This window comes from Musa acuminata, chromosome BXJ2-7 (genome assembly GCF_036884655.1).
Source record: "Musa acuminata AAA Group cultivar baxijiao chromosome BXJ2-7, Cavendish_Baxijiao_AAA, whole genome shotgun sequence".
Classification (NCBI taxonomy): Eukaryota; Viridiplantae; Streptophyta; class Magnoliopsida; order Zingiberales; family Musaceae; genus Musa; species Musa acuminata.
This window is the reverse complement of record NC_088344.1, coordinates 36,664,192-36,692,184: the sequence shown is the minus strand read 5'-3', so window position 1 is coordinate 36,692,184 and position 27,993 is coordinate 36,664,192. Positions and strand designations below refer to the sequence as shown.

General features: G+C 39.1%; 5 protein-coding genes across 10 annotated transcripts; 1 reads left to right on the top strand and 4 right to left on the bottom strand.

Moving 5' to 3' along the window:
• Positions 1-475: 475 nt before the first annotated feature.
• Positions 476-1,343, top strand: LOC135616259 (major pollen allergen Ole e 10-like). 2 transcript variants are annotated; one of them, XM_065115455.1, is made up of 4 exons: positions 476-609; positions 693-721; positions 802-1,036; positions 1,119-1,343. In XM_065115455.1, the coding sequence occupies exons 1-4, from the start codon at positions 531-533 to the stop codon at positions 1,148-1,150; spliced, it is 375 nt and encodes a 124-aa protein (XP_064971527.1). In that variant the 5' UTR covers positions 476-530; the 3' UTR covers positions 1,151-1,343. The 2 variants fall into 2 exon arrangements, with proteins under 2 accessions (XP_064971527.1, XP_064971526.1); XM_065115454.1 differs by lacking the exon at positions 1,119-1,343 and having other exon boundaries at positions 802-1,110.
• Positions 1,344-1,995: 652 nt separating this feature from the next.
• On the bottom strand, positions 1,996-7,834 carry LOC135580745 (probable receptor-like protein kinase At2g42960). Its single transcript, XM_065118695.1, has 8 exons — positions 7,408-7,834; positions 6,276-6,953; positions 6,064-6,168; positions 3,474-3,596; positions 3,216-3,386; positions 2,953-3,082; positions 2,600-2,809; positions 1,996-2,521 (listed from the first exon to the last, which is right to left on the bottom strand). Exons 2-8 carry the CDS (start codon positions 6,941-6,943, stop codon positions 2,390-2,392), a joined length of 1,539 nt encoding a protein of 512 aa, XP_064974767.1. The 5' UTR covers positions 6,944-6,953; positions 7,408-7,834; the 3' UTR covers positions 1,996-2,389.
• A 2,903-nt stretch (positions 7,835-10,737) lies between these two features.
• On the bottom strand, positions 10,738-27,883 carry LOC103992818 (cleavage stimulating factor 64). 5 transcript variants are annotated; one of them, XM_065118692.1, is made up of 8 exons: positions 27,725-27,883; positions 26,905-27,059; positions 14,538-14,615; positions 12,973-13,011; positions 12,265-12,888; positions 12,081-12,158; positions 11,331-11,501; positions 10,738-11,222 (listed from the first exon to the last, which is right to left on the bottom strand). In XM_065118692.1, exons 2-8 carry the CDS (start codon positions 26,923-26,925, stop codon positions 11,100-11,102), a joined length of 1,134 nt encoding a protein of 377 aa, XP_064974764.1. In that variant the 5' UTR covers positions 26,926-27,059; positions 27,725-27,883; the 3' UTR covers positions 10,738-11,099. The 5 variants fall into 5 exon arrangements, with proteins under 5 accessions (XP_064974764.1, XP_009410952.2, XP_009410953.2 ...); XM_009412677.3 differs by lacking the exons at positions 26,905-27,059; positions 27,725-27,883 and adding exons at positions 14,728-14,884; positions 15,548-15,676; XM_009412678.3 differs by lacking the exons at positions 26,905-27,059; positions 27,725-27,883 and adding exons at positions 14,728-14,884; positions 15,548-15,676 and having other exon boundaries at positions 11,331-11,498.
• LOC135617923 (cytochrome P450 CYP72A616-like) lies at positions 16,556-19,763 on the bottom strand. Its single transcript, XM_065118690.1, has 5 exons — positions 19,421-19,763; positions 19,087-19,307; positions 18,716-18,960; positions 17,913-18,297; positions 16,556-17,181 (listed from the first exon to the last, which is right to left on the bottom strand). Exons 1-5 carry the CDS (start codon positions 19,746-19,748, stop codon positions 16,756-16,758), a joined length of 1,605 nt encoding a protein of 534 aa, XP_064974762.1. The 5' UTR covers positions 19,749-19,763; the 3' UTR covers positions 16,556-16,755.
• LOC103993023 (cytochrome P450 CYP72A616-like) lies at positions 20,329-23,414 on the bottom strand. The gene is made up of 5 exons (XM_065118691.1): positions 23,036-23,414; positions 22,702-22,922; positions 22,330-22,574; positions 21,527-21,911; positions 20,329-20,809 (listed from the first exon to the last, which is right to left on the bottom strand). Exons 1-5 carry the CDS (start codon positions 23,361-23,363, stop codon positions 20,384-20,386), a joined length of 1,605 nt encoding a protein of 534 aa, XP_064974763.1. The 5' UTR covers positions 23,364-23,414; the 3' UTR covers positions 20,329-20,383.
• Positions 27,884-27,993: the final 110 nt, after the last annotated feature.

Sequence of the window (27,993 nt, the reverse complement as noted above, 5' to 3'; positions counted from 1 at the left end):
AATCGCCCATTGATCAAAACCAAATATGGGGTTTATTAGTATTTTCCGATGAATTGCCCAACAATTACCTCTTAATCTTGAAAAAAAAAAACACAGGATGCACAACACCCCGAGTCGGCAGCCACCACCTGTCCGCAGCGTGTCAGCCTCACACCACTACTCACGGGTCCTCGGAAGGCAGCAGTCCGTGCAGTAATCACGCCGCTCGTCCTCTGCTCGGTACTCCCTCTTCTCGATTCTTACTCCTGCACAGCACTGACATGCACGCAGTCCGACCAAAGAACGACGCACATGCTTCGTCTTCATCCGCCAGCTTTTTGCTCGATTCCCTTCGCCACAGCACCTCGAATTTATTAGCCTGCCAATAACGCCACCGCACCAAGACAAATAGTGTGCAGATGTAGCCGTTGCAATGTCACGGTCTCAGCTACTCCGCCATTAAATCCCTTCTTCCTTGCTCGACGTCTCGCGAAAAGCAATTCATCAAACACCTGTACTGCGTACGTCCTGGTTTCCTTCCTTCCTCGGCAATGGCTGGAAGAGTGCGAGCAACATTGTCTTCTCTGCTGATCTTGTCTTCGGCTCTGATTTTGCCGACTCTCGCTTCAGGTAACGTGCATTCCAGTAAGTGGCATTACTCCCTTGCTTCAAGCTCTCACTCTCTCTCTCTCTTCTAATGCTCTGTTCGACAGGAGGAGCCACGAAGGTGGTGCAAGGACAGGTAAGATAGACCGAGAGAAGTATGATGGATGATGGGGCGGAGGTCACTCAGAAAAATGTTGCTGTTTGATGGTGTTGCAGAAAACCTGGTGCGTTGCCAAGCCGTCGGCGGATGAAGCGACCTTGGCTGCAAACTTGAACTTTGCTTGCTCTCAGGTGGACTGCAGCGTACTGCAGAGGGGCTGGACGTGCTTCTACCCGGATACTCTCGTGTCCCACGCTTCCATCGCCATGAACCTCTACTACCAATCCAAGGGCAAGAACTACTGGAACTGCTACTTCAAGGGCTCGGCACTCATCGTGACGACAGACCCGAGTGAGTCGGATTCACTGGAAAAGCACGATCAGGAGCGGACGACGTCCTGTTGCTAACGTTTCATTCATCGTTGCTGGTGCAGGTTTCGGGAGCTGCGTCTACCCCTATGCATGAAGAAGAACAGAGCTAATAGGCGACTGATGGGACCAAATCTCCTACGCAAATCTGCTTGGATGGATAAAGCCGCTGTCCTCTTGCTTGTTTGTTTGTAGTGAGATGTACATTGCCCTCTTATCATGAATGCTATGCCTAATGCTCGAGACAATCTTCAATATTTAAAGCAATGACGGATGACTTTTCTTTTGGGGATATATATATATATATATAATATAATATAATGATTTTTTTTTTGGTTTGAATAGCAAAGATGAGACTGCACAAAGCAAATAAATTCGACATCAAAGTCCAACTCTGGGAACAGAAATGTACAGTTCTTCAAAGGCTGGTAACTATAGTTACCAATCTATATGACATTCTTTGGCCTGCCTCCCTCTCCATAACAGAAGAAACAATTCAGCAAGCAGCTTAAGAGCACTTTTTCATTAGCTTACAGCAGCTTAAGAGTAGGAGAAAAAGAGCCAATGATAGGGAATTGTTCTTCTTGGAGATTTTTTTTTTTTTAGTTTGATCACAATTTGTAGACCAACAAAATGCTAGCATTTGTTGCCAATCACAACTGAAATGTAAGCATATTTTGAAGAAGAAAAAATAGGTCAGCATATTAAATAAATAAACCATGTAAAAATCCGGGGTTTATAAGTCAGTCAATCATGCAATGTAATCCAAAATAGAGCTTTGTGTGATTACCTTCTCAATGATGTAGTAGCAATGCAATGAATGCTTAATGGCATTTGTCAGGTTTCAATCAAACATGAATCTGGCTAACTAGCCACTAGCCAAAATAAGCAGGGAATGCAGCTGATAAAGAATAAATGAAGTGTTGCACAATTCTACCCATCTAAAGGAACCCCAGGCAAAAGATGAAATGATTACTTATCATGCCTTTTTGGACATGGAGTAAAGGGCAAAACAATTGAAAAGTTGGAGTCAAGAGGAGAATAATGAAACAAAACCAAAGGATAAAATTATGTAAGGCCAATGAAGATTTTCGACTTCAAAATAGGTTTCTGTACAAGAAATCTAACTCCACTAGGTAATCAGGAACTTCCAAAATGATGAGTTTGCTCTTCACCTGATGGATGCCCACTAAAGAAGTAACACCATAACAGAAGAGCCAGAAAATTCATCCTTCAGTTGGTCCTGAATGTCAAAAGGTGGTTCGATCTCGTTAGCAAAGAGAGAGTGTCAATCACTGGCTTCTTGCTGCATGTGTGATATAACTAACAAACATCCTTATGCCTGAAACCTTTCAGTAGTTTGAAACTCTCTTCTTCCCACTTTATTTTCCATATCACTTGAACTGTTACTCTCCTTCTGGGCCTCTATCTCCACGTTACCTGTCTGATTCCTTCTGTTTCTCCGATCCTTTTTAAGAATATGAAAACCATCAGTAGGTTGGCCTCAAAGTTTAATTAGAATTATATGGCATGGAATTTGTATTACCTCACGATATGAAACTTCATCTGCTTCGAGCATTCGAACAACCTGGCCCATCTTGGGTCTTTTATCAGCATCAGGATCAACACATCTCAGTGCAACCAAAAGGGTACGTTTAAGAGCTCGCGTAGCTGGTTTGACCTCAAGATTTGGATCCACTACTTCCTCTGCTCTCCGATTTCCAACCATCATTTTGAGCCACTCCACTAGATTCACCTGCAATTAAGGGAAAGAGATATGTACAGCTCTCGTTATGAGAACAAGGTGAAGAATACGAGTACAAACAAACATACAGTGAGAACTCTACAATGCTCTACACAAGGGAATAGTCCCTTTAAAGCAGACTTCGACAGTCATACCTCATTTGCTGGCCTGCTGTAATCCACAGGATCCCTGCCGGTCACGGTCTCCAGTAACAATACTCCAAAACTATAAACATCACTCTTCTCATTTAGAAGTCCAGTGTTAGCATATTCAGGAGCCACATACCTGATTAATGATCAAATGTGTTCACATTAATGATTCTTGCTTCAATTTTCTTAAAAAATCAATGCTACTTACAAAATATTAATGCTACTAGATAGAAACATTTTAATGAAGAATAAGTTGATAGCCTACATACCCAAATGTTCCCATTACTCTAGTTGCAACGTGGCTCTTATCAGAACCCAAAAGCTTAGCCAATCCAAAATCAGATATCTTTCCATTATACTCATCATCAATCAAGATGTTACTTGATTTAATATCTCGGTGAACAACTTTTGGTTCAATAGCTTCATGCAAATAAGCAAGCCTGAAAGTCATTTAAATATTGAAATTATCATCAACATAATTGATGATTTAGATAAAATATAGCCTTTTAGATGATTTAAATACTTACGCCTTTGCAGTGCCAAGGATAACCTTCATGCGGTTCTCCCAACTAAGGACACCATGTTGGCGCATAGCTCCATGTAGCCACTGCTCCAAATTTCCATTGTTGACATACTCATACACAAGCATCCTGTTACATTTTTGGTGATCTACATAATCAGTTCAATGCCATTAATTTAAAATTAATGATTGTGTAAAAATATTTTGTGGTTGTCATGTCTGGATGCAAAATATTTGCTCTTCTTAGACAATTTAGCAAGTAAAAGTAGTACTAAGCAATCACAAATAACAAAGCGTCCAATTTCAAAAATGAATCAACCAGCTACCACAAGTCTACTAGGGTATTGCTAGTAGTGTTTGAATTATCAAGCAGTGATGTAAAGGAAATGATTTACAATAATATCATTATATGCAATACTTATTTTTTTGTAGAATAATGCTACTCAGTAAAATGGGAAGTTGAAGACTCAAAGGTAGTTTGAATAGCATTAACTTCTTGTAGAATAATTTCATTATATGCAATACTTATTTTCTTGTAGAATAATGCTACTCAGTTAAATGGAAAATTGAAGAGTCAAGGCAGTTTGAAAAATATCTAGTTGCTCAGGGCAATGCAACTCAGTCTAGCAACCATGATCAGAATAAGCACTTTGTATAGAAAATTATTGTTTCCTGATTTGACATATCAAATATCAATCAGCTTCAAATCAATTAGGTAGATAATTCTTTCTGTATAAGTATCTTCAAGTGGAAGACAGAGATAGAGTTGTTCCTGTGTACATTCTGTTGTATATTATAACAAATCTTGTCTTTGTAGTACTCTACCATCTAGAGATAATATAAGAAGGTGAAGGTGATAAAGATGGTTTTCCAGCAAAAGATTTACTAGTAAATTAATTAGCAGCCTCAGATGTTTTCTTGAAATACCAGAAGTTTTTTGGACAAGCATTGATCGGATATTGATACTACATCAATTTTATATAAATTAAACTTGACTTGATATAAATGATTTGAATCTAACTGGTACTTTATCTGCCATCTCTTGTTTGATTGACTTAATTTCCTCCTGCCTTTTGTTCTTGTGTCCACCAAACAATGTGGAACAAGTCATAAATACACTAGTATCTATTCTTTTTCCTTCTATTTTTTCCCTTGTTTAGTGGGATTCAGCCACTTTATCATAACTACTTTTGCATGAGAGAAGTTCACAGTTAAAGAATCTCATAACTTTACATTTCACATATTCAGACAACTAGCTATTGTTCTTTGGCTAAGCCCTGATGTTATATGACATCGTGACAATTTGACAACTTTTATAAACAACAGCACATTTGCATCTGTAAAAATTTCTATTCTACATTGATTAAGGTCTTGAACAAGATTTAGAAAGTGCTAGATATTAGAGCAGATATTATTTGTTTTAATTAACCAGAACATTTTATGAATCACCAAATACTTTTTGTAAGATCAAGCTTCAACTAATCATGGATCATGGAGTGACATCATGGTCATGGAGTGACATCATGGAGTGACATCATGTTATATGACATCGTGACAATTTGACAACTTTTATAAACAACAGCACATTTGCATCTGTAAAAATTTCTATTCTACATTGATTAAGGTCTTGAACAAGATTTAGAAAGTGCTAGATATTAGAGCAGATATTATTTGTTTTAATTAACCAGAACATTTTATGAATCACCAAATACTTTTTGTAAGATCAAGCTTCAACTAATCATGGATCATGGAGTGACATCATGGTCATTATCTTTGTTAACTTGGTGTTTCTTTGCATTCAACATAATATAAATATAGATGCACAGTCTTCTATCCAGTTTACTTAGATAATTCTCTAATATGCCTAAACATTTCTATTGATCTTAGGAGATATTTTTTTCTCTTCTTAAAAAAATCTGCAATAAGAAGCACCTTAATTCTCTTGCATTGACGATCACACTTCTTAACTAGTTATAATCTTTCTCAGAAATTCAACTGCCTTAGACTAAGAGGAATATTTTTTTTCAGTTTTCTTTAATTGGCATAAACATCAGTGGTCTCTTTCCAATTGTTTCCGAAGAGCATCATGCCTGCAGTAAATGTTGTTGAGTTGTGAATCCATGTGATTTGCTGTTCTTGTTAGAAACCAACTTCAGTAGAATTCCCAAAATGTGTATAAAATAATGGGCTACTGCAGGTGAGCTATATTTTTCAGTAAGTCAGAAATTTCTATATTTGACCAGAACTAGTTAGGGTTAGAGTTAGAAGTGTAAACTATACTCATTAAAATCAAAGCCATTATGTGATAATTAACTCTGTGTTGACAGATTCCAGTTAATTAAAAGGAAAAACTGCAAACATTAAAAGAGCAATAGACCAGAACTATATTTTTCAGGTGAGCTATATTTTTCAGTAAGTCAGAAATTTCTATATTTGACCAGAACTAGTTAGGGTTAGAGTTAGAAGTGTAAACTATACTACTTAAAATCAAAGCCATTATGTGATAATTAACTCTCTGTGTTGACAGATTCCAGTTAATTAAAAGGAAAAACTGCAAACATTAAAAGAGCAATAGATCAGTAATAAGGAGTATTCACCTATGAATTCCTTCTATACAGTATCCCAAAAGCCTCACTAGATTTTTGTGTCGAACATGACCAATGGCTTCGACTTCCACTCTGAACTCCTTCTCTGCCTGTCCCCTGCATGACCCAGTGAGAGCTATAATTAGATAACTATAGTGACCTACACAAATTAAATGAACTAAAGACTGAAGAATCAGAGCACTTGCAACAAGTAATGAACTTACAGATTGTTCAGAAGTTTCTTGACTGCAACCTCAGATCCATTTATCAAACGGCCCCGATAAACAACTCCATATCCACCTTCCCCAAGTACATTTTCCTTGGAGAATCGATTTGTAGCAAGCTCAAGGTCCCTTAGAGTAAACCAGTGACCCCATCCGAGATGCGAGGATTCTGGCAGTCCAATTAAAGGAGATGCGGACACAAGTGCATATCCTGTATATGCTTTCCTAGTGGGTCCTGAGCTACCTTCATCACCAGAATATGAACTCCCAGCCCTATCATTGTGGTAGACTGAGCTACTCTGGCTCATGTTATCAGCATCACTCGACTTGTTCAAGGTCAAGTGTGCAAGTGTCTTTCCAGAATCCATATCACTATAGTTGTCATGTGAGAGGAAGAAAGGCCCTTCCCTCTCCGGGAAAGTTTGAGCAAAACAATGATTACCAACTCTGTCGACCGTAATTTCCTTGGAGACATTTGGGATTTGCGAGATAGGTAAGTTGTCAAAATTCCTTTTTGTCTTCCTCTTGGATGTGACCCATATCGATAGGATAGAGAGAATAAACACAATCAATACACCGACACAGATGCCAATGACAACCCAAAGTCTCAGACCAAAGACTGGTGTCTTCTGCGATAACTCTGTGTTTAATGAGTCAGGAGATGACATTTTTTTGTTTCTGGAATTCACAGAGAGCAGAATTAGTGATTGTTTGAGTATTGAGTCGTGTTATGTTAAAAGCATAATTCTGCAAAATATACACATTCCCCAGCTATAGAACAAGATCTATCACAATGAAACAAAAACTCGCACTTGTCTACATAAACCCAAGAATAATGCACTCATAAAGCAGCAAAAGAAGAGAACAGTTCTTTGAATAACACAAAACACAAAGGCCCAGATTACTATTTAAACTTGAAAGAAAGCATTAATTAACAGAAAGTCTTGGAATATCCAGGGAAATCATCTAACATACGTGAGATTATTTATTGGAAACCCAGAAATGCAAGATCATCACAAGAGAGAGAGAGAGAGAGAGAGAGATGCAGCATCCAGCAGATATTACCATCATGGACAACAAAGATATTTTTTGCAATAAAGGGAAAAACAAGCAAAAGTAAAGGAGAAGTTACCAGTTTTGCTGGTCTGATCTTTTCGATATTCCAGTCACCAAGCAAAGAGTTTTAAGACATGAAGCTTCAACCCCAAAAGCGAAGTAGCAACTCAAGACGAATCAAAGGAAGCGAAAGAACAAATGCAGCTAGAGCGGCATCCAAGTACCAAAGGAAAATCGAAGAGGCGAGGAGAAAGAAAAGGATCTTTCTTTCAATCTTTGAGAGATCGGAAGGAGAGCCAGGGGCGGTTCGGTTAAATAGTTGATGATTCCTTCTGATTCAGAGAGGATCGTCAATGGAAGATCAGATGCTCCGACGCAATGGGTCGGAGGGAACCAAAGATCGAGAGGAATGGAGGAGGGGAGACCTCGGTGAAGGGGGCGCGGGGCGGGGTAGGTGATGTAGGAGAGGAAGAAGATAGGAAGGAAAGGGAAAAGCAAGAGAGAAGTACAGGGTTGGCATTTAAAGGTGGGTTGGGAAATGTAGACATTACAATGGCTGAAGAGAGAGACAGAGAGAGGGTGGGGTCAACTTGGAGGACAAAACTCCAAATCCAGCTTGGTGGCTGGCATTCTCGGAAGTGAAGTTACCAATTCACCCTCATACCTTCCGGTCCAGATTCCGTGTGGTGTGCTCATCCGGTGTTGAATTGACCGTCATGCCCTCGCAACGGCTATATCAAGCTCAGCACGCCTGTGACTCTGCTGCTTGTAGGCTCACAGCTTTGTTGATGACAGAGTAGTAATACAAGTTTCCTCTTGCAGATACTCACCGTATTAAATTCGAGTATGTAAAGTGCATTGAAGATCCAACTTGTTGTTTTAACATTCATCAAATCGGATTTTTTTTTCTTCTCCAGAACCAAAAGTAAAGAGTTCATGATTGTAGCTTTTTCTCTAGTGCTCTGAATGTGATGATGTCTTTAAGCCCTTCTTCAAATATACAAGTGTCAAATGCTGCTGTGAAGGATATCATTATTCACAGAGAGAGGTGCAGTAGGGAGAGTATCTTTTGATTAATCTATAGGGTAACTCTGGCACTGTGTTCATTGCTTGATTCGGTCTTAGATATTGTAGGATGGTAAGCAGACAAATAAGCCCTGGTTTCTGTAATGCTCTGTTACTTCCCTGTTTGGAGGATTAGTTTACTCAGAAACCACGTTCCTTGGCTGGATGGTGAGCAGGGAGAGGGCTATTCTTTTAAGCAATGCATCTGTTGCCTTCACCTTTATCCCTTTAAAGGAGAAAGGAAAAGCTTTCTCCCTCCTCTTCCCCTTCATCTATCTCCCTCTTGGCCTCTTGCAGAAGTTGAATCGATGCTTTGCACTGGGCGAGAAGAAAACTTCCATCTTCCTTTTTCTTATTCTTGTCTTTGGACCCAAAACATCCACCGCATGAATTTTGACATTCGTGCTTAAGATGACCGCTACATCAGCTTGGTGTTGTGGGGAGTGGGAGCAAGGCAGTGAGGTCACATGCTCGCCATGGCCACAGCAAATGGAGCTGTGATTCCCGTGACAGCTCGGGGTGGCCAATGGGACGGCCTGCCGCCGTAGAGAGGGCAAGGGTTGGATGAGCCACACGCGCACACAGCGTTTTGCTGGTTGGCATGGGTTGAGATCTTGATGATGAGTGGCACAATGTTCACACATTCCAGTGTAGTATAAAAGTTAGCAACTCAAGGAAGCAATTGTTTTGTGCATCCCTTTGGAAGATGTATCAAATATGAGTGAAATAATTATACTGTGGTTTGTCCACTTTCGGCTATCATATAAAACAAAAGAAAACGGATGAGTCTCAATTTAAACTTTCATTTGTGATCAATAGAGAAATATGATAGTAATACAATGCATGAGGTGATGAGAGAAGGAAAAAAGAGTGTGCCAATTGTTTTGATATTTGAGCATGTAAACAGGATGAACGATATTGTTGCTGACAATCTGGCAAGAATTTATATTGAGATCTTTATACTTATGATGGCTCTACTAATAGACGACTTTACTAATTGAAAATACACATGCTGAAAATGACGTTGAAAAAGAGATAAAAATATAATTTCGTAATCACTATTCTTATCGTCTAAAGATATTAATTTCACGTAAGGGTAACTTTTGTGGAAGCTTTGCTATCCTTCTCCGACTTCATCTTTCCCTCTAACTTTGCTATCTTGCTCTACTTCTTTTTCTTTTTGCGCCTTTCCTCGACCCTCTCCAACGCCATGGTTATCTCCATTGCGCACCGTTAGCTTCTGGCCCTTTCGAAAAAGGGAGACCTCATCAATGACTTTAAGTTTGATGTCGAGATTGGCATCACCATCGCCAATCCCCGCCTCCATCGCACCTACGTTAGTTTGAGGGCATGGAAGAATGTCATATACTTTGAGCCCCACAACTTCTCCGACAATTGGATCGACCCTAACATGTATGGCTATTATAGTGTTTTCTGCACTATGACGTCGAACGACCCCTTAGTCAACATCGTCGTCGACATTGATCTTAACAACATCGATATCACCAAGTACCTCTCACAGAGCTTGGCCTCTTGAATGACGCCGCCTTCCTCCACATCAACTCCAATCTCTTCTACGACATCATCCTCCCAAACATCTCTCATCTTAAACTCCTTCACGAGCTCGACACTAAGAACAACAGCTTCATTAACCCGTTCCCGAACGTTTCCCTTTGCCTACCGTCGCTTAAATACCTCAAACTTCGATTCAATGACTTCAAAGGAGCATTATCGTCGATGCTCTTTGACAAGGAGTTTGACGCTATATTCTTAAACAACAATCGTTTCAACTCTCAAATGCCTAACAACTTCAGCAACTCCAAAGCCTTCGTCGTAATCATTGCTAGCAATAAAATCCAAGGTTGTCTTCCCAGCAGTATCAACCCTCAACAAGCTCGTTATGATAAACAAGCATTCAAAATTTAATCAAAGCTTTCTCTTCCCAATAGGTTGTCCCAAAGAATAACAAAGCCAAAGGAAAGAACGAAATCATGATTTTAAAATCATTTGCACATGCGATATCATCCATTAATAGAGTCGATGACATAAAAATAAAACGATGTAAAATATTTTACTTTCATAAGTATAAAGATTATAACATAATTTTTTTAAGTATAGAGATCGAAATACTAAATATAATTAACTATAAAAAATAATATATAATTAGCTTAAAAAAATAAGAATGATGAAATAGATAAATAAAAAATAACATTCTAATAATAAAATAATGACAATAAAAATGATGGTGACCAAAGAGATGATAGAAGTGACACTTTAATAACATTAAGAAAACCATATTTTAGAAAATAAAAATCCTCCACGAAAAAATAAAGAACAACTATATTCAAACACATTTTAGTATATATGGAATAAAAAATTTATCCAATCTAAAAATGTAACTAGCCAACCGTTGGATTCTCGATTCCCAATCGACCAATCAATTCGGTCTGCCTTCGACAACTATACTCCTAGCATCACCACCGGCCCTGAAGTACCTCACACAAGATGCTTCCGCCACCAGCAAAACACACTGGGAATTCTGTGTTAGGCCAACGAACACTACAGTGCAGCTTACATAAATCGCCTGAACTGTAGAACACATTGGAAGCAGCAAGTCGCACTCCACTGTTGATTCAGGTCAGCAAATATGGAGAGAGCCGGTTATCAAAAGCACGCAAGATAAATGAAAGGCCCATATTGTAATCATTTTAGCATTTCCCGTAGTTGAAGCACTTGATTCCTTTGCTCCGGGGGTAGAAGATTGATCTGTTCTGGTGTGAGGCCCATAACCTGCTGAAGCAATGCCTTTTCCATTTCTGGTGTCAACTGCACAACCATAAAGACAGGGTCAGCAACTGGCAAAATTATTTTGGTCATACCAACTAAATTCAGGCCTAGAGAAAAAGATTTTAAAAAGTCCTCTGAGGGCTTTACTGGTGGAACCCGAGGTGGCTGGCCACTGGTGCCTGTGGCCATCTGTCCAGAAATCATCGGTGGGAGTCCTGGCAGTTGGGAGCCAAGTACCCAAGGAGCGCCCCTGTCTTTTTGCATGGAGGTGCTGACTTGGGTGCCATAATCTGTGCCTACGTGTGAAGAACCAACCTGCTAGAAGAAAACAACTTTATCAAGATGGTGTACATGGAAGCAATAAACAGTCACTTGTAGAGGTTACCAGTTTGTTTCCACCACAATGTCACAGCTTATTATGAAAAGGAAAAAAAAAATCTCTCAGAAAACGCAATTTCTATGATATCATGTTATTAGGGAGAGTAAATTGTAACCATATTTGGTACAGAGAATAACCTGACCATGTGATCCCAGGAAATGTGTGTTGCTTTTACTGATTAAGGGCATTTAGAAAATTGAAGACCAATGATTTGGCACAACAACTGTTATACTTGGTACAGAAAAAGAACAGAAGAGACAAATTAGATGGTCAAAATATTCTAATTTGGTGAACTCAGATTATTGTTGCACACTGTATTCCGTGATGTAGTACCATGTTCATGAATTTGTTAAGAGATACATGTTTACTGCTCAACCAATCTGATATGTACAATATAACTCAACATTCTCGTGTTCACCACACATAGCTTGTTTGCTTATGTTATTTTCATTGCTGAAAATTCTACACCATACAAAATTACCAGGCATTTTGTTCAGGAAGCAGGAAAATATATGCACCTGATAAAGATGCTGTGGTGGCTGACTTGGAAGTGGTGCCTGACCTTGTGGGAAGGACGATGGAGGTGTGATACCTGACTGAACAATTCAGAGTGGTCTGTCAACTTTTGCTAGCAATCTCTTCTGCACAAAAAAATGAAAACAATTCCTGGAAAAGTCATGAAGGTTCCAGTTACCAACTTACATGAAACAAGGGTTGTGATAAAAGCTGTTGAGGTGCACTGGATGGTTGAAGACCAAGCAAGTGAGGCATCTGTGGATGAAACTGAAGAGCAAAAGGTTGCATTGCAACCTGTCTAGGCGGCAGGAGTTGATTGAAAAGTCCAGGATTCTGCAAAGTTTGCTGTGGATGTACAGAGATCATCGGCATATGGGATGGAAGATTTGAGTAATGTGGAGCAGCAGGGTTGGGTTGAGATATATTTTGAATCTGGGAAGATTGTATAGGTGTTACTGAAGGAACTTGGAGATTCAGAAAGCCCTTAGTTTGTGGTTCTGAAAGTGGCAATGGCATTGCCTTCGATTGGAAGGTCAACGGTGGAACAGATGCAGGTGGAACAGAAATGGATGGTTGTGTTGGATGCTGTTGTCTAGCAGATAGCAGTGATTGAGATGAACCAGATGCAAGTGGAAGAGAAATGGATGGTTGTGTTGGATGCTGTTGTCTAGCTGATAACAGTGATTGAGATGAACCAGGTTCAGATTGTTCTCCAACTTTAGCAGGCATTGTCTGCAAACTGTGAACAATCTGTGGCTGTCCGACTTGTGATGGTTGTGGTTGTCGCCAAGCTTGTTGAGTGTTGGACATCTACAAAACAAGAAAGCATTAGTTATTCACAGCTGAATCTATTGATTTACAAGGTACTGTCTAAATCAATACATAAAAGATTACCACTTTAGGAGATTGTACCATTCCAAGCATTATTTGTGCCTGAAACAAAGCACAATTTTAATAATAAACTTCTTCAAACTTTCATACATAATGCTTATGCATATAATTTTTAAAACAAGGAGAAAAAAAAGGACTCAAGAAATTAGATTCTGAAAAATGTCAAATAAAACACAAAACTTGTAACTTTGATCAAAGATGACCCATACAAGTAGCAAACTGCATCTCTCTCCAAAGCAAAAAAACAAGAATATTCATGATATCCAGTCTAGCAAGAGTGCATGTCCTAGTGGAACAGTGGGCTATCATTACAGTAATGGATCCAGGTTCAAGAGTCAACTTGCATCATTTTACAGGAATGCTTTTGTGACTTACATACCAGATATTCTGGACATCTTATGTCAGAATCCTAGTTCTGATCTCACATAATGTATCTCACATCCTATTTTTTCTAATTAAGCACTCTTAGACCAACATTCTATAATACAAACTGCACAAATTTCACACTACTTGAATAGTTTTGTTCATGTCTCTTAAATCTTAAGTGTGAAGAACATTTCCATTTTTACCCAATCATAAGCTATGTATCAACCATGAGCTTTCATTAATAAAGTCCAACACATTGTATCCACCTATCAAATTGCTAAACGTACATAATCTCATTGCCTGTGCTTATAATAGGTTATTTTAAACCCATCTGTCAAGTCTCGTCTAGCTTCCTCTCACCTCAACCAAGTATATAATGCTCCTAAAAAGGATTTGTTTAATTTTTCTTATATTTTTATTTCAAAACACATGACTTGCAGCAGACACCAAAAATGGTTTCACACACTTGGTGGGACCTTCTTAAGAATCCCTGGACTACTCCAGGGAACAGTTGATCTAAAAGTTAATGTGCGTGTGTGCGTGCAGGCATGTGTGTATAAGATTTTTGTCCTCTTCCAAAGACACATCAAGCCTTTTTGCCCACAATGAGCTGACTAAGAATACTGTGACAGATTCATAAATCTGTGTGCGCGTAAAATTTGTCTGCTTCTAAATGTACACCAAGACTTTTGACAACAAAGAGCTGAGAAAGAATACTGTTACACATTTATAGTCACGTACAAAGCACAAAATAGTGCAACCAAATTCAGCAAATATTTGGTTAAAGATCATATCACATGACTTCCCTGGAAAAACCCTGAAGCATAACTTCATTGTCAGACTACTGCTGAAGTTTCAAAACTTCATAAAAAAATTTCCTATTCTGTTTAAAGTCTAAAATGTAAGAAGGTCCTAAGGACTTGGATCAGCTGCATTATCAATGAGTAAATAAAACATGAGACATGAAAGATAAAATGAGAGCACCAAATAAAAGCAACTTATTTAATAAAAAAAGGTTACATAGTAAAATCTGAAATCACATGACTGTGTATCTCAATTCTCCATATCCATGAAGGCACAGAACGCAAAGCAATTCCATCATCCAATTCCAAGTTATTAAAAAAACCACAAGCAGCACTCCTAAATTATGTGAAGGAAAAGATCCTAGTGGCCAGCATGACGCAGGGAAAGAGCAAAGGGACCTGGAAGAGAGCTCGAGTCAGGAGAGGGTTGTCGACGAGGATCTGCCTAGCCTCTTGCTGGTTTTGTTCTATCAAAGCCTACAAAAAAAAACAAAAAGAAAGAAAAAAGAGCATTGATGATAATCACTTTCGTTGTGGATATACGAAAGAAGGGAAGAATTTTTATTTCTTTGAGGAGACAAGAGCATACTTTCATTTGACAGAGGATATCATAGAGTTGGGCCTTGGACATGACTGCAAACTGTGAGGTGAAGCTGTTGGCCACTTGCTGCTGCTGCTGAGGTTGCTGTGCGGTCATCCTCCTCCTCTCTTCCAACTTCAAAACTATGAATCTCCCAAACACTTCTCTGGCAACCCAAAAAATAAAGTAGGAAGACATAAATCATGGTTTGAGCAAGACAAGACTAGTTAGGGCTTAGGAAAATCTCATAATAAACTCGCTCAATTAGAACTTTACATGCTCACCCAAGTTGTTCATATCACTGAGCTCTGTGCAACTCTTATCACAATATTTCCACCATGAAAATTTCAGATATTGCTATATCATATACGTTTGTTAGGACAGAAGACCGGAGGAGTTTTAGACTATCGATAAACAAACAAAATCTTGACTCAAACTAATTAGAGAACTGATAATAATGACATAGTAAAATTCAAATGCCTGCTAAGTCCTACTTCACAGAGGAAAAGCCCACAAGCCACGCAACAAATCCTACGCAGAGAAGGGGAAAAAAAACAACTAATCCCATCAAAGGACAAACAGATCGTCATGATCAGTCATTTCAACATTAGCCCTTCAGAATTAGGTTCCCGTGACCTTCAAAGAATCAACAGGTGTAACCTCGAGGGTTTCCAAGGTCGAGATATTTCTACCCGAATAGAGTTGGGACTGAGACTTAGAGCCAACAGATTATATGAAGAGGAAGAAGAAAAAAACGAAAGAATCATATTTCAAATCCAAGGACGAAGAAGAAGAAAAAAGACGACAATGGTAGGGGGAGACGATGCACCTGTTCGCCGGCCCGGCGCTGCGGTCGGCGGGTCGTTGGCCGTTCGCGCGGAGAGGGCAGGGCGACAGCAGAGGAAGAAGATTAGACGAGGAGAAGAAAGATTGGGCTTAGGGCACAAAGGTAACGCTTCGGGGTCAATTAGAGCCCATCCAAATCTTAAGGCCCATGTTACTTGGACCGGTCCAGCATCGAAAGAGGATCGATTGTTAGTTGGATGGAGCTTATGATCTCTTTGCCCTCTTCACCGTTTATAATAGAGTAGCTACAAAAGGAGTAATCCTTATATAAATACGTATTTATTATCTGCTTTCTACGTATGATATACGTATTGTATTCTTGTAAATTGCTTTCTTGTGTAGGATACTAAATACTGTGAGGAGATGACAATATCCAAGTGAACATCATACACACAACCGCTAACCTTCAAAGCTCATCCGACCTATCGAATTCTTCACCTCAATGAGCAGAGGAGGCCGAATAATAATGCCACTTTCTTATTTTGCATGGCTTTCAGGAACGGGGCATTTCCAATTAATTGTACATTTCTCTAGTCATTCATTAAAAGAAAGATAATTAGGATATGCTCAAGTTGATGCTTGTTCGTTAGAAAAAGATTAAACTTTTTTCTAGTTTTCTCGATGAAGAAAAAGAGAAAGTGATTTTTTTTCAAGTTGATGCTTCTTCGTTCGAAAAAGATTGAACCTTTTCTAGTTTTCTCGATGAAGAAAAAGATAGACAACATCCAACTCGTTTATTTTCTTAAAAAAATTAGAAGTAATTTTTGTTACATCTCTAACGGCATACATAATGATCGTACATGAACTTGAACTTGAGATTAATCACTCCTTGATCAATTCGAATGTCATAAACAAATGACATCTATCTTGTTGCCATTTATCATTGTTAATAGTACTTCATGAAGCTTAAAATAAACAGCTCCATAATTAACCAACATGACACTTCACTCAACAAACAAAAAACCTCGTTAAAAATAAAATTTCCTTCTAATGCTCATCGAAACAACTGGATCTATATATATATATATATATATATACCAAATGTATGATTATGGTATAATATCGTAGCACAAGTACAACGCTCGGAGCACTACAACCTTAATCAATAGACAACTTGAAACAGAAAAGAGTATCTATTAAGAGAAAACACCCAAAGCATATCGAAATATCAGAATAAACAAAAGAGGTCATTCAAATCCTGTGTAACCTTATTTGAGCACCATGTTGAGGTTGAAGAGTTATAAGCGTGTGTGGAGAATGGGCATAAGATGGTGAAAGCTCAAACGAGAATCGTTGAAGGATCATACTTAGTCCCATCTTGGCTTCCAGCAATGCAAAGTTCTGGCCAATGCAGATTCGAGGACCCCCACCGAATGGAAAGAATGCGACCTGGTCTTTTGATGCCTTTGAAACCCCTTCTGCAAATCTCTCTGGATTAAACTCGTTGGCATCTTTGCCCCAGTAGTTCGGATCATGGTGAATGAAGATTACCGGCAACAAAAGCGTCACACCTGGTGGGTAAATCACATCTCCAAGTTTCATTGTCTTGTGTGTCTGCCTCTGGAGGAAAACCGCTGGTGGGTATAGCCTGAGAACCTCATATAAAATCATTGTAACCTGCCACAAATTCCAACGGATTGTTTCAGATGTTTAGATAATGACAAGTTTGGTAAGATCTCTCTTACCGTTCAATCCAAAATAAAAAAGTAAAAGAACAGAATTCTCTGACATATAGGATAAGAAAAGAGAGTATCTAACTGACATCCTTGGCTGTATTTCATTTAGAAACATGGAGGAACTATCAGACATATAGCAACATAAAACTAATGATACAAGAAACATGGATGTTTAGATACATAGATTAGCAGGAGCTGTATCTTTCTGACAATATGGTTTTTTCATTAATAGGTTACATCATAAAGTCAACATTTTACAATATGATTCAAAAACCATGAAGCTAACATTCTATAATATGATTTGAAGTCACTCATCAAACAGATAGCCGCATTATAATGGGAAAAGCAACCCAAAATTTCAGTTATAATGTAGGAAAGCTTCATCGGTCACTGGTTTGCTGAATCTGTAACTAAAGGTGCAGCATCAGGCTCCTGCTAATCCAGGACATGTGAAAGATCATTGACTTGCATTTTGTAAAGACATTGTTTACATAATTCAGATTTCAGATCCTTAACCACCCAAGTTGCAAGGAACAGATTAACTCTCATTGCTTTATAGACATTAAAAAAACTAAAATTTTAAAAAACTTATGTTTCCCTATTTGATTTTTTTTTTTTTTTGTTCTTTCTGGTCAACTAAGCAGGATAACAAAGAACAAAACTAAATCTTACATTCTTTAAGTGACTCAAGCCATCAAAATCTGGTTTGCGTTCTCCGAAGACTTGAAGAACCTCTTGCCTAGCCCGAATCTGCCAGCCTGGATGCATGCTCAAGACGATCATTGTCCATGTTAGCAGCACAGCTGTTGTTTCTTGCCCTGCAAAGTAGAACAGCTTGCATTCCTCAATCACATCCTCTGTAGTCATCCCAGCATTCTTGTTCCCATGTTCTTGGTAGTGCTCTAAATTGGACTCCATCAATAAGCCTAACAGGTCATCGTTGCTTGCTTTGCCCAATTTTATAGCCTGTTCCCTCTTCTTTATTATGCCTCGTAGAAGTACTCGGACCTCTCTATTGACTGCTTTTATTCTCTTGTTCTTAGGGGTTGGAAGAAACCTGTATGATAGCACTTAGTTAGTGATACCCTACATATTACTTGAAAGTAAAGTTGGTTTAGCCCAATAGAATATTTGAAAAACAGAATTGAAGCAATCGGTTATTGTTTGTGTTAAAGCTCTTGTAGGAACCACCTGAAGATGGCAATAAAGACACGATTTTACTAAGTTATCCTAATTGAAACTTCTGCAACAAGTACCTGCTCTAGAAAATTTTACAAGTAATCATCAACTTCTGCAATTGAAAAAATGAAGAACGTTTCGATTCGTTATGTTATTGGTTGAGAGTATGATAAACAGGCATGGGATGCTTGTAACTGGGGGAGCAACAAAGCGAGCAACAATCGACCAACTGCCTACTCAATAGAACCACTACACTAACAAGCATTCAGCTAACAAAACCGAAGGCAACAACTTACATGTAACCTGGGATGTATAGATATTGGATAGACTGGATAAAGAGTTCAGCCTGCTCGGTTTGGAGTTGGAAAATTCGTCTTCCTTCTTCGTAACTGCTACCAAAAGCTGTTCGTGAAATGACATCTCCGGTGAAGCTTTGGAACTCAGGCCAAACATCCAACTCGTAACATGCCTCGGAGCCAACCAGGTTCTCCCATCTGCTCATCAGATCACTACAGCAAGCACAGAATGCTGGCAACATTCGCTGTAAATGATGAGGATAAGAGAAAAAAAGAGAAGTCAATTCGTTTCAATAGGCTTGAAGGAGGCCGACATTTTCACATAAACCAAGCTACAAACAATATTATCTCTAATAGGGGCAATGAGTCACCTTCAACTTCTCAACATGGAAAGCAGGATTCATAATCCTCCTATGTTTCACCCACTTTTCGCCTTCGTACGAAACAAGTCCTCTAAAGAGAAACCTTCCGAGGGGGTTTCCTTTGGGCTTACCAAAGTGGCCGAACTTGTTGGAAAGAACCTCCCTCACCAACTCGGGATCCATAATCGTCACTCGGGGTACTGGTCCAAACCAAGTGAAGCATATCTTGCCTGCATGGATTCACGAGTCCTTCGTCAAGATCCTCTCTAATAGGCAATACATCAAACAAGTTGATTGCACGCATCAAATATCTCGAAAACAACGCCGACAAAGAGAGACTTACCGTACTCGTCGATGGCGCGACGGAGAAAAGGGAGGATGCGAGGGACGATGTTGTGGGTAAGAGGCATGGGCGTGGAGCGCGCCTCTTCGGCGAGCCGCACGTTCTCCTTGAGATCGCCTTTGGGGAAGCGGTAGGGGGTGCCGTTGAGCCCCTGCGCCCGGAGCGCGCGCTCCAGCCGCCTCGGCGTCCACCACGCCCAATTTAGCGTCCTCAGCGCCCACACCAGAAGCAGCAGCCCGCCCACACCCCACACGAGGCTCCACGCCATGTCTTCTGACACGGAATCACCCACGGCCATGGACTTACAAGAGACGCCCGGCGTGTCCATTTCCTCGGATGACGGGGTACATAAGATCTTTCGACGGTCAAAGTTGGCAACGAGGACCGGGATGACTTCAGCGCTTACGTTACTGTTCTTAGACATATCCACAATTTCATATATATATATATATATATATATATATATATATATATATATATATATATATATATATATATATATATATATATAGATATTCAAAAAAACTTATTTTTTAGATTTTTCTGGGAAATACCTCTTTTTTTTCTTATCCATTAGTTGATGAACGAGTCTTGTTATAATATTTTTATACAACAATAACTTATATTAAATTATTATAAATTAATTATTTATTAAAATTCTAAATATTATATTAATATCTTTTACAAACTCATATGCACTATAACAATACAGTATATTAGAATGTTTATATTGCATATATTTACTTAACTCAAATAAACGAATACTGACAACAGTAAATGTGATTAACACGGACGTTAAGGATACTGACGTACGTGGAGTCGTTTACTATTTGGAGGGATATAATGTTACACTAAAATTTATAATGTCAACCTTTCAATAGACAACTTGAAACAGAAAAGAGTATCTATGAAGAGAACACGCCCAAAGCATATCGTAATATCATAATAAACAAAATAAGTGATTCAAAGCCTACGTAACCTTATTTGAGCACCATGTTGAGGCTGAAGAGTTACAAGTGTATGTGGAGAATGGGTATAAGATGGTGAAAGCTCAAATGAGAATCGTTGAAGGATCATACTTAGTCCCATCTTGGCTTCCAGCAATGCAAAGTTCTGGCCGATGCAGATTCGAGGACCCCCACCGAATGGAAAGAATGCGACCTGGTCTTTTGATGCCTTTGAAACCCCTTCTGCAAATCTCCCTGGATTGAACTCGTTGGCATCTTTGCCCCAGTAGTTCGGATCATGGTGAATGAAGATTACCGGCATCAAAAGCATCACACCTGGTGGGTAAATCACATCTCCAAGTTTCATTGTCTTGTATGTCTGCCTCTGGAGGAAAACCGCTGGTGGGTATAGCCTGAGAACCTCATATAGAATCATTGTAACCTGCCACAAATTCCAGCGGATTGTTTCAGATGTTTAGATAATGACAAGTTTGGTAAGATCTCTCGGACTGGTCAATCCAAAAACAAAAAGTAAAAGAACAGAATTCTCTGACATATAGTATAAGAAAAGATAGTATCTAACTGACATCCTTGAGCTGTATTTCATTTAGAAACATGGAGGAACTATCAGACACATAGCAACATAAAACAAATAATATAAGAAACATGGATGTTTAGATACATAGATTAGCAGGAGCTGTATCTTTCTGACAATATGGTTTTTTCAGTAATAAGTTACACCATGAAGTCAACATTTTATAATATGATTCGAAAACAATGAAGCTAACATTCTATAATATGATTTGAAGTCACTCATCAAACATATAGCGACATTACAATTGGAAAAGCAACCCAAAATTTCAGTTAAAATGTAGGAAAGCTTCATCATTCACTGGTTTGCTGAATCTGTAACTAAAGGTGCAGCATCAGGCTCCTGCTAATCCAGGACATGTGAAAGATCATTGACTTGCATTTTGTAAAGACATTGTTTACATAATTCAGATTTCAGAACCTTAACAAGGAACAGATTAACTCTCATTGCTTTATAGACATTAACAAAACTAAAATTTTAAAAAACTTATGTTTCCCTATTTTATTTTATTTTTTTGTTCTTTCTGGTCAACTAAGCAGGATAACAAAGAACAAAACTAAATCTTACATTCTTTAAGTGACTCAAGCCATCAAAATCTGGTTTGCGTTCTCCGAAGACTTGAAGAACCTCTTGCCTAGCCCGATCCTGCCAGCTTGGATGCATGCTCAAGACGATCATTGTCCATGTTAGCAGCACAGATGTTGTTTCTTGCCCTGCAAAGTAGAACAGCTTGCATTCCTCAATCACATCCTCTGTAGTCATCCCAGCATTCTTGTTCCCATGTTCTTGGTAGTGCTCTAAATTGGACTCCATCAATAAGCCTAACAGGTCATCATTGCTTGCTTGACCCAATTTTATAGCATGTTCCCTCTTCTTTATTATGCCTCGAAGAAGTGCTCGGACCTCTCTATTGACTGCTTTTATTCTCTTGTTCTTAGGGGTCGGAAGAAACCTGTATGATAGCCATTAGTTAGCGATACCCTACATATTACTTGAAAGTAAAGTGGGTTTAGCTCAATAGATTATGTGAAAAACAGAATTGAAGCAATCGGTTATTGTTTGTGTTAAGGAACCACCTGAAGATGGCAATAAAGACACGATTTTACTAAGTTATCCTAATTGAAACTTCTGCAACGAGTACCTGCTCTAGAAAATTTTACAAGTAATCATCAACTTCTGCAATCGAAAAAATGAAGAACGTTTCGATTCGTTATGTTATTGGTTGAGAGTCTGATAAAGAGGCATGGGATGCTTGTAACTGGGTGAGCAACAAAGCAAGCAGCAATCGACCAACTGCCTACTCAATAGAACCACTACACTAACAAGCATTCAGCTAACAATAAATGAAGAAACCAAAGGCAATAACTTACATGTAACCTGGGATGTATAGATTTTGGATAGACTGGATAACGAGTTCAGCCTGCTCGGTTTGGAGTTGGAAAATTCGTCTTCCTTCTTCGTAACTGCTACCAAAAGCTGTTCGTGAAATGACATCTCCGGTGAAGCTTTGGAACTCAGGCCAAACATCCAACTCGTAACATGCCTCGGAGCCAACCAGGTTCTCCCACCTGCTCATCAGATCACTACAGCAAGCACAGAATGCTGGCAACATTCGCTGTAAATGATGAGGATAAGAGAAAAAAAAGAGAAGTCAATTCGTTTCAATAGGCTTGAAGGAGGCCGACATTTTCACACAAACCAAGCTACAAACAAGATTATCTCCAACAGGGGCAACGAGTCACCTTCAACTTCTCAACATGGAAAGCAGGGTTCATAATCCTCCTATGTTTCACCCACTTTTCGCCTTCGTACGAAACAAGTCCTCTAACGAGAAACCTTCCGAGGAGGTTTCCTTTGGGCTTACCAAAGTGGCCGAACTTGTTGGAAAGAACCTCCCTCACCAACTCGGGATCCATAATCGTCACTCGGGGTACTGGTCCAAACCAAGTGAAGCATATCTTGCCTGCATGGATTCACGAGTCCTTCGTCAAGATCCTCTCTAATAGGCAATACATCAAACAAGTTGATTGCACGCATCAAATATCTCGAAAACAACGTCGAAAAAGAGAGGCTTACCGTACTCGTCGATGGCGCGATGGAGAAAAGGGAGGACGTGAGGGACGATGTTGTGGGTGAGAGGCATGGGCGTGGAGAGCGCCTCTTCGGCGAGCCGCACGTTCTCCTTGAGATCGCCTTTGGGGAAGCGGTAGGGGGTGCCGTTGAGCCCCTGCGCCCGGAGCGCGCGCTCCAGCCGCCTCGGCGTCCACCACGCCCAATTCAGCGTCCTCAGCGCCCACACCAGAAGCAGCAGCCCGCCCACACCCCACACGAGGCTCCACGCCATGTCTTCTGACACGGAATCACCCACGGCCATGGACTTACAAGAGACGTCCGGCGTGTCCATTTCCTCCGATGACGGGGTACATTAGATCTTTCGACGGTCAAAGTTGGCAACAAGGACCGGCATGACTTCAGCGCTTACGTTACTGTTATTAGACATATCCACAATTTCATATATATATATATATATATATATATAGTAAATTTTCGAAAAAAAGACTTATTTTTTAGATTTTTCTGGGAAATACCTCTTTTTTTTCTTATCCATAAGTTGATGAACGAGTCTTGTTATAATATTTTTATACAACAATAACTTATATTAATTATTGTAAATTAATTATTTATTAAAATTATAAATATTATATTAATATCTTTTACAAACTCATATGTACTATAACAATATAGTATTTTAGAATGTTTATATTGTATATATTTATTTAGCTCAAATAAACTAATACTAACAACAGTATACTGACGTACGTCGAGTCGTTTACTGTTTGGAGGGATATAATGTTATACTAAAATTTATAATGCCAAATTTTGCAAGGGATGTAAATATAATATATGTAATTCATATTGCTTCCAAAAACTAGTCCATAATAGGCCCGGCCCGGCTTGCAGTTTGGCCCATCCAATCCATGACAAGGTCTGAATCGAACCCAAATTGCTTCGTAATAGGGCTTCATTATTCATCAGCAAAATGGGAACCAGACCATGCAGTTCGATTTCAATCCCTGGAAATTGAACTCGAAATCTAAATTAACTGTTCTAAACTGGTTAAATATGAAAAATAAATAAATATAAAAGATACATAAGTGTCACGGGTTAATACTTCATATTTGGAATGAATCGAAATTTAGTTGAAGGTTGGTGGAGTGCTTAATTTTTTTTTTTATCAATTGATATCGATTATTGTTGAACTGTATTCCGTGATGTAGTACCATGTTCATAACTTTGTCAAGAGATACATGTTTACTGCTCAACCAATCTAATATGTCCAATATAACTCAACATTCTCGTGTTCACCACTCATAGCTTGTTTGCTCATGTTATTTTCATTGCTAAAAATTCTACACCATACAAAATTACCAGGCATTTTGTTCACGAAGCAGGAGAATATATGCACCTGATAAAGATGCTGTGGTGGCTGACTTGGAAGTGGTGCCTGACCTTGTGGGAAGGAGGATGGAGGTGTGATACCTGACTGACCAATTCAGAGTGGTCTGTCATCTTTTGCTAGCAATCTCTTCTGCACATAAAAATGAAAACAATTCCTGGAAAAGTCATGAAGGTTCCAGTTACCAACTTACGTGAAACAAGGGTTGTGATAAAAGCTGTTGAGGTGCACTGGATGGTTGAAGACCAAGCGAGTGAGGCATCTGTGGATGAAACTGAAGAGCGAAAGGTTGCATTGCAACCTGTCTAGGCTGCAGTGGTAACGGCGGCTGCAGGAGTTGATTGAACAGTCCAGGATTCTGCAAAGTTTGCTGTGGATGTACAGAGATCATCGGCATATGGGATGGAAGATTTGAGTAATGTGGAGCAGCAAGGTTGGGTTGAGATATATTTTGAATCTGGGACGATTGTATAGGTGTTACTGAAGGAACTTGGAGATTCAGAAAGCCCTTAGTTTGTGGTTCTGAAAGTGGCAATGGCATTGCCTTCGATTGGAAGGTCAACCGTGGAACAGATGCAGGTGGAACAGAAATGGATGGTTGTGTTGGATGCTGTTGTCTAGCTGATAGCAGTGATTGAGATCAACCAGGTTCAGATTGTTCTCCAACTTTAGCAGGCACTGTCTGCAAACTGTGAACAATCTGTGGCTGTCCGACTTGTGCTGGTTGTGGTTGTCGGCAAGCTTGTTGAGTGTTGGACATCTATAAAACAAGAAAGCATTAGTTATTCACAGCTGAATCTATTGATTTACAAGGTACTGTCTAAATCAATACATAAAAGATTAACACTTTAGGAGATTGTACCATTCCAAGCATTATTTGTGCTGAAACAAAGCACAATTTTAATAATAAATTCTTCAAACTTTCATACATAATGCTTATGCATATAATTTTTAAAACAAGGAGAAAAAAAGGACTCAAGAAATTAGACTCTGAAAAATGCCAAATAAAACACAAAACTTGTAACTTTAATCAAAGATGACCCATACAAGTAGCAAACTGCATCTCTCTCTTATACATATCCAAAGCAAAAAAACAAGAATATTCATGATATCCAGTCTAGCAAGAGAGCATATCCTAGTGGAACAGTGGGCTATCATTACAGTACTGGATCCAGGTTCAAGAGTCAACTTGCATCATTTTACAGGAATGCTTTTGTGCACTTAGGTACCAGATATTCTGGACATCTTATGTCAGAATCCTTGTTCTGATCTCACATAATGTATCTCACATCCTATTTTTTCTAATTAAGCACTCTTAGACCAACATTCTATAATACAAACTGCACAAATTTCACACTACTTGAATAGTTTTGTTCATGTCTCTTAAACCTTAAGTGTGAAGAACCTTTCCATTTTTACCCAATCATAAGCTATGTATCAACCATGAGCTTTCATTAATAAAGTCCAACACGTTGTATCCACCTATCAAATTGCTAAACGTACATAATCTCATTGCCTGTGCTTATAATAGGTTATTTTAAACCCATCTGTCAAGTCTCGTCTAGCTTCCTCTCACCTCAACCAAGTATATAATGCTCCTAAAAAGGATTTTTTTTATTTTTGTTATATTTTTATTTCAAAACACATGACTTGCAGCAGACACCAAAAATGGTTTCACACATTTGGTGGGACCTTCTTAAGAATCCCTGGACTACTCCAGGGAACAGTTGATCTAAAAGTTAATGTGCGTGTGTGCGTGCAGGCATGTGTGTATAAGATTTTTGTCCTCTTCCAAATACACATCAAGCCTTTTGCCCACAATGAGCTGACTAAGAATACTGTGACACATTCATAAATCTGTGTGCGCGTAAAATTTGTCTGCTTCTAAATGTACACCAAGACTTTTGACAACAAAGAGCTGAGAAAGAATACTGTTACGCATTTATAATGAAGTACAAAGCACAAAATAGCCCAACCAAATTCAGCAAATATTTGGTTAAAGATCATATCACACGACTTCCCTGGAAAAACCCTGAAGCATAATTTCATTGTTAGACTACTGCTGAAGTTTCAAAACTTCATAAAAAAATTTCCTATTCTGTTTAAAGTCTAAAATGTAAGAAGGTCCTAAGGACTTGGATCAGCTGCACTATCAATGAGTAAAAAAAAACATGAGACATGAAAGATAAAATGAGGGCACCAAATAAAAGAAACTTATTTAATAAAAAAAGGTTACATAGTAAAATCTGAAATCACATGACTGTGTATCTCAATTCTCCATATCCATGAAGACACAGAACGCAAAGCAATCCCATCATCCAAATCCATGTTATTAAAAATACCACAAGCAGCACTCCTAAATTATGTGAAGGAAAAGATCCTAGTGAAACAAAAAGAAAGAAAAAAGAGCATTGATGATAATCACTTTCGTTGTGGATATACGAAAGAAGGGAAGAAATTTTATTTCATTGCGGAGACAAGAGCATACTTTCATTTGAGAGAGGATCATAGAGTTGGGCCTTGGACATGACTGCAAACTGTGAGGTGAAGTTGTTGGCCACTTGCTGCTGCTGCTGAGGCTGCTGTACGGTCATCCTCCTCCTCTCTTCCAACTTCAAAACTATGGATCTCCCAAACACTTATCTGGCAACCCAAAAAATAAAGTAGGAAGACATAAATCATGGTTTGAGCAAGACAAGACTAGTTAGGGCTTAGGAAAATCTCATAATAAACTCGCTCAATTAGAACTTTACATGCTCACCCAAGTTGTTCATATCACTGAGCTCTGTGCAACTCTTATCACAATATTTCCACCATGAAAATTTCAGATATTGCTATATCATATACGTTTGTTAGGACAGAAGACCGGAGGAGTTTTAGACTGTCGATAAACAAACAAAATCTTGACTCAAACTAATTAGAGAACTGATAATAATGACATAGTAAAATTCAAATGCCTGCTAAGTCCTACTCCACAGAGGAAAAGCCCACAAGCCACGCAACAAATCCTACGCAGAGAAGGGGAAAAAAAATAACTAATCCCATCAAAGGACAAACAGATCGTCATGATCAGTCATTTCAACATTAGCCCTTCAGAATTAGGTTCCCGTGGCCTTCAAAGAATCAACAGGTGTAACCTCGAGGGTTTCCAAGGTCGAGATATTTCTACCCGAATAGAGTTGCGACTGAGACTTAGAGCCAACAGATTATATGAAGAGGAAGGAGAAAAAAACGAAAGAATCATATTTCAAATCCACGGACGAAGAAGAAAAAAAAAAAGACGACAATGGTATGGGGAGACGATGCACCTGTTCGCCGGCCCGGCGCTGCGGTCGACGGATCGTGAGCCGTTCGCACGGAGAGGGCAGGGCGGCAACCGAGGAAGAAGATTAGACGAGGAGAGGAAAGACTGGGCTTAGGGCACAAAGGTGAGGCTTTCGACGTCGATTAGAGCCCATCCAAATCGTAAGGTCCATATAACTTGGACCGGACAAGCATCGAAAGAGGATCGATTGTTAGTTGGATGGAGCTTATGATCACTTTGCCTTCTTCTTCCCTGTTTATAATAGAGTAGCTA